Source organism: Chionomys nivalis, chromosome 3, assembly GCF_950005125.1.
Source record: "Chionomys nivalis chromosome 3, mChiNiv1.1, whole genome shotgun sequence".
NCBI lineage: Eukaryota > Metazoa > Chordata > Mammalia > Rodentia > Cricetidae > Chionomys > Chionomys nivalis.
Window position 1 is genome coordinate 19593288 of NC_080088.1, and position 12872 is coordinate 19606159.

The window sequence follows — 12872 nt, forward strand, 5'->3', positions numbered from 1 at the left end:
ATTGGACAGAGAGACCTAGGCAGATTATGATTAATACAAGACATTAGAATTTCTATATTAACCATAGTTCGTTGTTACAAACTATCCAGTTATAGCTGAGAAAGGGTACTAAAAATTTGACAGCAGTTTTGTTTCAACTGTAAATCAAACTTCAGCAGCAGTGTGGCCTGGAGGACAGGAAAGCTACTTCTCCAGGAGAAAGATCACACATAAGAGAACAGGAGCAATGCCCAAGATGAGCACGTCTGCTTTTCTCTTAATTATCAATTTTTGGGTAACTTAGTCTGGAATACAATGTTAACATTACTTTTACCAACATTTTCCCGTATATTCTCTGGAATTAGACTCTGGTTAGTGAAGCGTTAATATGGATGTTCCCATGTAAAATGTGTATACTCTAAACATTGCAGAAATTGCTACCTGTGTATAGCAGAAGGCCATCTTCAATGTACACCAAAATAGAAACATTTAATAGTCATCATAAGCATGGGGACTTATAGCAAATAATGTCACTCTTATTATTGGTGTCGTTTGATGTTTATTGCATAAAACAATTTATTTAAAAATCTTAATTGTTTCTACCCTCTAAATGGAATAGCTTACAGAAAGAACTTTCATAAGGGTTACAAATAATCATTGAGAACTTATAAATTTCATAGGACTTAACCACTTCTGATTTACATACATCAGTAGAGATCATAAAATGTAAATCGGTGAGATGTAATGTTGAAAAGCATCTCTGCTGTTAGCTATCTCATGTATCACTTCTGTAGTACTGAGACCAGTATGTATCAGCTTCACTAGTAATCAGGGTTGAAAGATTTATTTAGACATGCAGGATTAGTAATCCCAATTATTGTGTAAACATAAATGTATCTGTTTATTGGAATATCCCATAGTACCCTAAAAGTACACACATCTTTGTGATATATCAGTTAAAAATTAAATATAATTTTAAAGGTAATGACCCTTGTTTTTGAGGACTTGTGGATAAGTAGAGATTTAGAGGAATCTAACCTTTTGTAAGGCAAGTACACTTTTGAACCCCATGGTTTCACCTAGCACCTATACTCTGAGAAATTTAGTATTTAAGTGGGGGGGCTATATCTACTATGTAAAAGTTCTACTGTAATATATTTTTGGGTAACAACAACAAAAAGGAACAGGCATAGTAAGTGAGCAGCTAAATAAAATGTAAAACATCTATTCAAAGTAACATGGAAAGTGCTGTGTGACTGGGAAAGGGTTAAAATGACAAAGTGTTGGAGGTGGGGACATGAAAATGTCCCACCTGCAGTGGAGTGTGCATTGTCTGAATAAAGGAATTTGGACCGTGTATTCAGAGGAAGGAGAAAAGGGCTAAATGGAGACGATTTTATTTTTCTGCTCTGCGTCTTATTTCTTTGCATTTTCTGGTGAGCATTATTTCTCCAATTTTTTTTTAACTAGCTTTCTCGCTTATTTATCTATTTATTTATTTTTGGTTTTTTGGGGGGCAGGGTTTCTCTGAAGCTTTGGAACCTGTCCTAGTCCTGGCACTAGTTCCTGTAGACCAGGCTGGTCTCGAACTCACAGAGATCCTCCTGCCTCTGCCTCCCGAGTGCTGGGATTAAAAGCGTGCACAACCACCGCCAGGCTAATTTTATTTTATTATTTTTTTTATTTTTATTTATTTTTTTTTTTTTGTGGTTTTTCGAGACAGGGTTTCTCTGCAGCTTTGGAGCCTGTCCTGGAACTAGCTCTGTAGACCAGGCTGGTCTCGAACTCACAGAGATCCGCCTGCCTCTGCCTCCCGAGTGCTGGGATTAAAGGCGTGCGCCACCACCGCCCGGCCTAATTTTATTTTTAAGAGATAATATAATATGGCATTATGATAAAACAAAATCTAATACATTGGAGTTGGACAAGATAGACGGACAGAAGGAAAGAGTCCGAAAGTAGGCACGAGCATCAGAGGCCACTCTTTCACACACTCAAGAAATCCCACAGAACACTAAACTCGAAGCTGTGATTCCATAACACTTTAACTGGAGGGGGAAAAGACAATTTTTTTAAAGTGCTTTAAGTTTACTGGATTTATTATTAATGAATGCAAGATGAGCTAGCCTATGGAAATACTTGTAGAAAGAGTCTCTATACAGAATGCTGTGTTGAAATGTGCAGTAGTGAAGGACTAATCCATCCATGCCGAGCAGCAGCATGAAGCCAGTGAAAGAATGACCCGAGTCTACTGAAGAGAAGACACGTCCACAGTACTAGGAGAGGCCTGGTGAAAATACTTTCCAAAGGGGATGAGCATAGAGTGTGCCTTAGAAGACTCTGTTTGCTTGCTTCTTGGTACAGGGTCTGAGTGTCCCAGACAGTCCAGTCCTCAAACTGCCATATAGCTGAAAATGACTGTGAACTCCCAATTCCTTGCCTCTACCCCAGTGCTGGGATGATAGGCATGAGCCAGCAGGCCTGGCTTAGAACTTATTATGAAATGACTAATGTAAGACACTGGTGCCTGCCTGGTGAGTATTAATACCTGGTGTGTTTATGAGGTACCTGAAAGGGGGAAAGTGAATATAGAAAATAGGACTAATAGACCCTCCTTACTAGCTTTCCAGGGTGGTATATTCATGAAGTCTCAGCACTTGGGTGGCAGAGACAGGAAGACTGCAAGTTCAAGGCCAGCCTACACTATTAAGGCTAGGCTCTTACCTCAAAAAAAAAAAAAAAAGCAACCTGGGAATCAATATCAGTACTATGGTAGTTCATGTGTATGCACATATGTAACAAAATATTTTACCTAACCTATTGGGAATTAAGTACTATAAGTGATTTCCATTTCATGATAAACCTGTGTGTGTCCTAATACTGTCCACCTTATACAGAAGAGAAAGCTGAGTATTTATGCTGTCAGGGCACAGTAGCTATGGAACTTTAAACTCGGACATTGAAACTCTAGGACACATGATTTTAAGAGATGGGTGATAGAAGTTTACGCAGTCTTAAACTGTTAATAATACTATGTAATTTTTTTTTTTTTTAAAAAAGGAAACAATGAGGTATGTATTATTCTGATAGATCGGTTAGGCCAGACTTCAATGAAAAACACCTATAAAAGTTGGCCACAAGAGGGCATCAGATAATCTTGTCAAAGCTAAAGTTTGGATTCTATGTAATGTCCCCTTGATATGAAAAGTTAGTGGTTACAGTCTGAAGCAACCCTTCCTATAGTAATAGGAATTTTTAAGTTTCCATAGTTGTGTACAATGAACATTTCTTTATTAGTTGTTTTTATGTTAACAGAAGTAGTATCTGCAAAAGGAAGAAACCACTTCATCCCTTTGGTATAGCCACTGCTGAAATTGTAGAGGGTAGAGGGGGACATTTTTCTTTCTATACATGTTTTAGTTTTCATATTCAAACTGCCATTATGTATGTTCCTCAATTGGTTTAATGAGCCTTTGTCGTTAGATGTTAAGCTGCAGATGTCTTAGAACTTTGGCATCAAGTGTCTCAGTATGTCCCTTTATAAAAGTGCTGGTGGTGATAGGGAGTATCCCCTCCACAGTCCAGAAACACAAATTCATCTCCTGACTGCCAGCTTTCACTATATTGTAAGTAAAGCAGTAAAATTCAACCAAACAGCCAAATGTGGGTTGTGTATGAAAGGACAAACATGGCTTTCCATATTATAGATAACAGCTAAGTGCATCTTCCACAGGAGTAGAAGTAGAGACCTGGGGGACTGTCAAACGTGCTTGGCCTAGCATGTGTGAGGCCCTGGGTTTGAGCTCCAGCTTGGGCTGGGGGAGGGGAGTTCTTTAAATGCCAAGGCTATGTAGTGGGTTCCGGGCCAACTGGACTACAAAGGAAGGCCTTTCTCAAACTGTTGTCGTTTTTTTTTTTTCAGCTTTTTAGTTCTATCACCTGAAATGTTAGCAAGTGAAACCTGCTTCAGGCTTGCATGATAGTATAACCTGCTGATTCTGTCTGCTGCATGTGCCTAAGAAGCAGAGAGATGCTGACCAAATGGCACACGACTAGGCTCAGAGACCAGGAGACTGGATTTGAAGCCAGCCTGGATTACAGTGAGACCCTGTCTCAAAAACAATAGAAAGTTAGTTAATCTAGACAAAAACAAACACAAGTTTGTTACATTATTTTAAATTTTGATAAGCAAAATAATTCTTTGGTAAACAACTTTAATCATAGCATTTGTAGTACTTGATATACTGACAGGGCTCATAAGCCATCGTCTTTAACTGTAAAGGAAATGTATTTAAAACAGGCAGTCCCTGGTGTTTTAGGGGTGGTTGAGTCCATTTCACCCTTTCGGCATGAACAAATAAATCACTGGTGTCTTAGATGTACTGACGGACTTCAGGTGCTGCCTTAGTGCCAAAGTGCGTGATTTGCAGTAGTAATGTGTGCTGTAGAAAATGCCATAAACTACCACCCCAAAACTATCTCTTAAAGTTGGGTGTCATTCCTGCAACTATCATAGACAGTTACATTCTTTTAACATTTTAAAGTCTGTTGACATTCCTTTTTTTTTTTTTTGTAAATTTTGACTTGCTAACTTACTTTCACTTAACTATGGCATATTGCTTGCCCATAACATAAGAAATTTCAATCAAACTCAAACACATTGAAGTCTTGTTAACACACAGCACATGCTTTGCTGTGATCATGACAGAGAGCAAGCATCTTGGTCGTCAGGGCAAGACCTCATCTCCGCTTGGTTAACTTTAATTTAGATTTATGTTATGTTGTTTCTGTGAATTGCTCTAGTCTTCACATGAAAATCCTGGTGTGTGTTAGAAGATTCTCAGCTTTGCAATAGTCTACAAGTTGCAGTTGCTGGTTTTGATTCCTTTGTCTTCCCATTGCTTCCTGGAAATGTTCTTGCTGTTTGACAGTTCTGGGACTATGTGATAGGGAAAGTGCCCTACTTTAACATTAAAAGAACAGTGCCAGAGGCCAAATTTCATCTTGGAATAGTGTGTAACAACTGGCCCAGTATGTCACCTAATTGCATTTTCTTTTCAAGGGCAAAGCAAATCATGCTTTCACCTAGTTTGTGCAGATTTTATAAAGCTGCTGAAGGTAGAAATCCCAGCCTGGTCTACAGAGCGAGTTCCATGACAGCCAGGGCTACTCAGAGAAACCATCTTGAAAAACAAACAATAAAAAGGAAATATGGACAGAGACAGGAATTCCAGAAGAAAGACAATGTGAAGAGAATTGGGAGAAGACCCATGGACAAGCCAAATATTGATGCCTGGAACCATCTCCTAGCTCCCAGAGGGGGCTGTCCCTGCTACCACCTTCACTGGCCCTCTGCTCTTCAAAACTCTTGAGGCATGAAGTCTGCTACTTAAGCCTTACCAGTTGTGGTAGTTATGGAAGAAAGCCCTAGCAAACAAGTACAATTACATAAAGAGAACTCACACTCATTAACTAGTTCAAGACCAGTCATAGACTTGAAGGCCACTGACATAGTGCTCTAGTGCATTCTAAAAACTAGAGTATAAGGAGTAGTGTTCTGGGTATCTTAGCAGGCCTCCCTAGATTTTTATACCAAAAGAAGTATTAGGATATCAAAATCAGCCTACATGCTACCTTGACTAGCATTTATTTCTCAAGCCTTTATTAGCTCTTTAAATCAACCAAGGAAATCACTTCTTTGCTGTTCTCGTAAGACAGCACCTTTCCTTTCCGTACAAATGCTTATCAACACTAAAGAGTGAAGTGACTTCACTTCTACTTCAGAAACACCTGCAAAGCTAAATAAACCTGAGCTTGCCTTCTGGGCCTGACCTGATCTTTTGACTCTCGACACTACTGCATTTTGGAATTATATTCAGTTATGCATTAGACATATACTAGACCTCTTTTTTCTTTAGTAATAAGTTACTTTGAGTATTTCAGTTTTTAGTCAGTTTCGACTCAATTAGCCAGGAGTATCATGATCTTTAGATTCATTAAGTCAGTATGGTGTGAATTAAAGACATTCAATTATCCACTGTAGTTTCACTTGGCATTTTATTGTATGTGGACTTTGAAATTCAGACTTGAAATTCTGTGTATCATTGTCAGCATCTCAGATGTCAAAGATAAATGCAAAAATTCTCAATCATGTCAGTTCTCTTTAAAACCTGACATCTCATGAAGTAGGTGACTATCACCATCTTAAGCTCCATGAAACCTGCAGTTAAGTGAAGCAAGCAGCAATCAGAATTCAAACATGACTTCCTTATATCCTGTGCTTGTCATGTTAGCCCCAGAAGAAAACTGCACATTTACTGTAAAACCACTCAAGTTGACCTCATTAGACTTCTACCCTAGGCAGTGCAGGGACAATAGCAATGTTTAAAGACATTTCATTGTAACATCTGGGATGGAGGCAAGGGCACTACTGACATCTACTGAGTAGGAGCCACTACCATTCCATAGTGCACAGGTCAGTTGCCTACACGTAACTATTCTGCCCAAAATGTTGACAATGTTGAGGCTGAGAAAACTTAGTTAATATCCAAATTATTCCTTAACATTCTTACAGGAACTTCAGCAGCCCCCTTTTCTTGAAATCAACATTTCAAGCCTATAAAACATAGCTTTAAACCATAAGGGTTGTTCCTGTGACCTGAATGTATGCTCTCCTGAAATTCTTCGGTGAACTCTCAGTGGCTAATGTAATAGAAAAGAGTTTGGAAAGTGAAAGTCATGAGGGCTTCACCCTCTTGATTGGAGTGAATGTCCTTATGGAAAGGCATGAATGAACTCCTCTGTCCCATTCCATCTTGGGAAGACATGATAGAACAAGCCCTCCACATTCTCCTGGGGCTATGGAGTGGGTTTCCCAGCCTCCATAACTTAGCCGAGTTTCTTTATAAATGGCCAGTATAAAACAATCCTTTAATGCAGCAAGAGGGACCAAAACATGTCTGTGTCAAATGTATTTATACATACTTTTGGTTCAACTGAAAAACGGGATTATTTCCAAAGTTATGGGATTCCAGAAGCTTCATTTTGTATACTAGCAAACACATAAACTAGAATGGCTTATGTATTTAAACTATGATGATAAGCCTTTGTTCTTTTTCAAGGGATATGGGGGTGGAAGATACAGGAAAGCATACTGAAGCTTTAGTAGATGTCTGTAAAAGCAAAATAAAGCCACACCACAAGGCAGAGGACTACTTTCTTCATTTTATTTCAAAAGTACACAAGGTCACAAAACTAAGAGCAAGTTGCTGTTTTTAAACAAAATTGTTCTTACAAACTTTTAATATCTGTATCATTGGATATGTAAGCCAGAAATTTTTGTAAGACAAAATCCGAAAATGACACTACCCATACTGTACCTTGCAAATGTGGGGTGTGTCAAATTGTATTCTTAGTACAACTGTATTTATTGCCAAAATTCACAATTAGGGACAAGAATAAGACAATCAGTGAATTGTGATCCTCTTAACACAGGTGTCATTAAACAAATGAGCAGAAACCACAGAGCTCATGTTTGGCAAAGCCTTTGGTGTCTAATACCAAGGCCAGCTGATGGTGTCTGTATTCTAAACTACAAACTCTGACATATATTTTGTAAGCTTGATCTTAGAGCTTAGCATCAAATTCTAGAAGATAAATGCTTGGGTCTTCCAAAAAGAGAAATAACCACAACTCACAAATTTATATATTATTCCCTTTCTGTAATATTTTCAAATGGAGTCTTGCTCAAATATGTATTATTTTAGAGTCAAAGTAGACAAAGAACAAATTCTACTGCAGAACATGTTGCCTTTATTGCTGGAATATCCAGAGGCATTTGAAATACTAAAACTTGCCCAGAACATTTATACTACCAAACACAAGGATGTTATAACGATATGTACACATATAATATATATGATGTCACAAACCACTTAAAATTGTGCCAGCATTTTTCTACACACTACTCTGCAAGTGACACATTTAAAGCATTCGCCACATAAAATAAGGCAGCTCAGAGCACTCTAAACACTCACTGTTGAAACAGAACTCAGAAGAAAACGAAAACCTATGAACATTCACATAGCTTCAAATTTACATGCTGTGTACAGACAGTAGGTATTTAATAAGTCACACATTAAAGAACAGCCAACTCCATGCATTCAGTTCTTTCTAATCAGAAGTTTACTTGCCTCTTCACTTAAATTCTAAATTCTCAGGGCTCAATCTGAAATTCCTTAAAAGAATTCAGATTCAAACCCCAGTCTTTGCCATTCGAGGCAAAGCACTCTATCACTGAGTTCAAGCCCCAGGTGTTAGGCCTTTCAGTGTAGCTTTCAGGCTTGCTTTCGACTGGCTACTGGCCTCAAATCCAAGATCTTCCTGCACCTCTAGAGTTCTGGGATCAAAGATACACGTACAATCACAGGCATTTCCATAGTCAATATGGATCCTTCCCCCTAAACACACTCAGTCTGTGTTATTTATTATTCTAATTCTTGGCAGATAACTCAAACTGAAGGAAATGCTTGTCAATGGAACTGGTCAGGGAAATCAAGACTTGTGAGCGACAGGGAAGGCTTTCAAACAGGAAAATAGTGGTAAGATTATCAATAACAATACTCAAATTTCTGTGTTCCAGGCACAGACTGTAATCCAGTGTCATTTCTGTCCAGATTGCCCCATGTAACATTAAAATATGGTTCTAAGTCTCTGATGTCTAACGTGGAATCAAAAAAGGCCTGCTGTGAAGACAGTGCTGGCACTGACTTGCTGGTGCTCTAGTTTGAACGCATTAATTAAGATGTTGAACTCTTGATCACAAGTATTAAGTTGAGATACTTGCTCCCTGGTTCAGTTAAAATCGTCAGTGAGAATTGTTTAGGAAACTAACTGAAACTTACAATGAGAATAACTGCACACCAAAGCCTAAAATTTAACTGTATCACTGATTCTATATTTTATTGACCTCTTTTTTCCCCTTCAGTTTTTTATTGTTTTGTTTTTCAAACAAGCTTGTCTTTCCAATTTTAGTTGCTACAGATCTGGACTGAAATACTCAGATACTCTAGGTTTTCTTTGCCTTTAAATTTTTAAATAAATACAAAGTATAAGGAAAGGAAAAGATTACACACATCTATTATCTATAGTAATTTCTACCTAGCATAATCTCCATTATGTAAAAATCATTAGAATTTACATTCTAATTTATTCTTGTTAGATCTTATAAAAATGCCAAATATCTGACAGCCAAACGTGGCTATTGTTATAAATCAGAAACAATCAAAAGAGTACTGGGTGTGTGATTTTTTTTTAATCTTTATATAAACAATGGTATCACTTAAGTGACATCAAAAACAGAGCAGAGGAGAAGAGGCAAGGCTGAGACTGTAAAGGCGGAAAAGGGTCACAGTGATGTGCTTTTGGAAATAGTACCTTCACCTCTAGCACCTTCCAGGTAGGTGATAGCCAGCTCATAGGCACCAGGAAGTCATAGTCGAAACTAAATTACCCAAAAAGGCACAGATGAAACGACACAAATATAAAAAGTAATTTCATGTGAAGTTAGAACCTACTTTACAAAATGCTTCCAAATATGTAAAACTGTACACTAATCCATTACATGGACATTCAGCTTAAACTCACCATTAAAAGGTATACACAATACTCTGCCTAATTGTAAATGCATGCAACATTAATTTTTAATGTAGCATTTACCAGCGCAGCACCTGAAGAGATTAACAGAAAACAATTCCCTGGGGGAAAGGTTTTAGAGTTAATGAAATCTTATATTACAGACTATATCTACTATAAAGAAACTGCTGGCTCATTATACTCTACACACTCCCTCACAATCTTAAGGGAAATACAATAAATTCACTTTTCTCTACAAAAACTATATTTAATACATTTGGCAGATAGGAGTATTCCCTTTACTCCTTTTAAAATTTCTTTTAAGAGTAAGTCACTTTCACAAAATTAAGACTCAAACTTGATTTGTGAGACCTAATAGGCAGGTTTGGCCACAGGACGGCAAGCACATTGCCCAAGTCTGGAATTCAGGGCTGGTGGAAGACACTTAACTTGCCTCAAATATATTTGTTCACTGAGTCTTGGAGAAAAATAACCTCCCAGAACTGTACTCCAGATAATAAGCCTACATTACATGTCTCTACAACATAAAATATGCAGTACAGTCTGCCACAAAACAAAAATACAAATTTAAAAATCAGTAATTAGAGAATTCTCATCTATAACTGCCAGATAATAAATTAACATTTTTTGTTGTCTTTTCTTTCTTTTTTTTAATTGCAAAACATCACCGAAAGTGGAAGGCCAGTGTTCAGTTATGGACTGACAAATCCTGTATCCTCAATCTGTCTGGTCAGTTTTGCAGACGTCCACAGGACCTGAGGCACGGGACATACTCAGGGTTTCATCTCTGTATATGGTAGAAGCAAATGCTTCTGCTGAATCTCAAATGTGTTTCTTTTCTATAGCACATAAAAAGTTACTGCTTCCTGTTGCCTCTGCAGTCTATCAGTTAAAAATACGTAAGAAACTGTTCTACAGCCAGGATAGTAACACAGACTTGTAATCCCAGCATGCAGGAAGCTGAAGCAGAAGGATCATGATTTGAGGCCAGCCTAGGCTACATACTAAGACCCTATGTCAAAACAAAACAAAAAGGAAAGAAAGGAATCATTTCGTGTTTATGAATGACTCAGATATGAAATTAGTCATTTCTAAAACACTGTAGTGTCTCCTACTCTTAGAGAGATATCCCAAATACACTTAGAATTCTCAGAAAGATTATAAAAGAAATTCAAATGTTGACATTTTTCCATGGATGTTTCTGAAATTTAGGGGATACTATTGTTCATAACTAAATAAGACTACAAAATACCATCTTTAGATGATTCAAGTATCAATTTGGCAAGTATGTAAATTCACAAATTTCTTCACCTATGACATATTAAAAGTGCCATATCTTTCTTAAGCATTATTTATTCAGATGCCATTGAAATCAACTTAAGAAATCTCATCTTTTCCAGATGATAAATGCCATTACTATTAAGTCTTTACTGTTTCACTATAATGAAAGAAAATCTGTGGAATGTGTTTCTTATAGTTTATTAACTTTGTATGTGTGTGTGTGTGTGTGTTTATTGGGGCTGCTGTTAACAAAATTTAGACTAGAATAAGTTTTGATATATAAAGAGAAGAAACGACCCATGGGAAACAGAAGAGAGAGACGCCGAGTTCTATACTATAGACCCATCCTTGCTTTGTGCTGGAATCATCACGGGAACCGCCCCCATTCGACTTAGATTAGGGGCAGCTACCTTAGCAGGTGCCAGAGTCGGGCTCTGAGGAGCACGTTCAAAGTCTTCACTGGGGACTTGGTTATACTGAGTCTTGGAATACCCTTCCATGTTGGAAGGAGACATGGATCCCAAGGAGGAGTGGTTGCTGCCAATGTAGCTCCTGGCAGTGGATGTCCGACTCTTTGGAGGTGGCACATCTTCCCTGCAAAATAAAGTCGCCAACACATGCTATAAAGCTAGTTTCTAAAAACCTACAATTATGTAAGCTACGCATTAAGGGTAAGTACAAAAAAAAAAAAAAAAAAAAGGAAAAGAAATCAAAGCAAGGCCTGACATCATTGTGTGCCTGCCCCAACATATTATCTTGGTCAAAGCACAAAAGTCAGTTAATGAACTATGGTTTTGGTATAAATGCATATGGTTTTGGTAATACCTAATGAGGAAGGAATCTCAGTTTCATATACTAGCATCACTGATCATCTAGTTAGCCATTCCATTAACAGTAAATAAAGCACCGACAGACAGACATATATTTCTATCCCCAGAGGAAGGAAAGAATCCCTTTCTGCTGTAAAAGTTCTCTAAGATGTGAGCCAGAAATGACATATTTCTGTTTTCAAAACCTGAGAATTCCTAGCTAAGAATATTCATCAAGCACTGACATGATGATAAACTCCAAACACTTTGGGTGCATCTTTAAAAAATGAGTGCTCCAATCTCTGAGCTCTAGACCCAACAGCAATTTCTGGGTTGCTGATCTATTTAAGTCATATGTATTTTTTTCTTAAAGTATAATTCTAGTACAAACCTACCAATTTAGAATATTTGAGAAAATAAGCTATGTGTGCGCCTATGACTCCACCATTAGGTGACTGGAGCACAAGGGTTATGAGTTCAAGGTCAGCTTGGGCAACTTGGTGAGCCTGTCTCAAGAAGAACAATGGCACTGCATTACTAGTTTCAAAAACTACCCCCGTCACTTGTGAATATCAAGTCCCCTCACATGAAAGGTCAGGCATTCTTGAGAAAATCATTTTGTGAGCTTCTCAAAATAGGAGAAGATCTGAACGGTGGTCAGGTGGATGCACCTGAACATGGATGCTTGGAAATAATCTGAAGGGAGGGAGGAACCAAAGTTGGTACCCAGTTTTCATGCTCATTCAAGTGCTTCCAGAACTGATTTACAAACGTAACCGTTTGTTGTATACCTGTCAAGTCTACTTTCACTTCTTTACCTGATATCATGATGGACTTCCTTTTCGTACTTCTCTTCTCTGCGTTTTCTATGACAGCAAAAGAGGATGGCCCCGATGAACACGAGAGCCAGCAGTATCCCTATGATGGCTCCCGCGATCGTTCCAGCTCTATTTGAAGCTAGAATATGATTTCAACAGAATTAGTAGGAAGAAGAAAACCCACAACATATGGCTTAGTACTGAAAATATGGCATATATACATAGGTTCATTTCATTGCAAGTATTAACTTTTAGAAAGCAGATCAGCAAGGCTTTGGTCTAGCAAGAAAAATGTATAAAAACATTTTTTTGAATGTTGCATCACCAAAAT

At 37.9% G+C, this 12872-nt stretch overlaps 1 protein-coding gene across 2 annotated transcripts in view; it reads right to left on the reverse strand.

Moving 5' to 3' along the window:
- Window positions 1-12872, reverse strand: part of Cxadr (CXADR Ig-like cell adhesion molecule) — a 54330-nt gene that overhangs the window by 3100 nt on the left and 38358 nt on the right. Inside the window, exons 6-7 of one of the 2 annotated variants that reach the window (XM_057764082.1) lie at window positions 12542-12680; window positions 11325-11508 (exon numbers count right to left, since the gene is read on the reverse strand). In XM_057764082.1, the coding sequence (XP_057620065.1) occupies window positions 11325-11508; window positions 12542-12680 (323 nt within the window). Of the gene's footprint in view, window positions 1-7229; window positions 11509-12541; window positions 12681-12872 lie in introns of those variants that run through there. The other variant, XM_057764080.1, reaches the window with a different exon arrangement.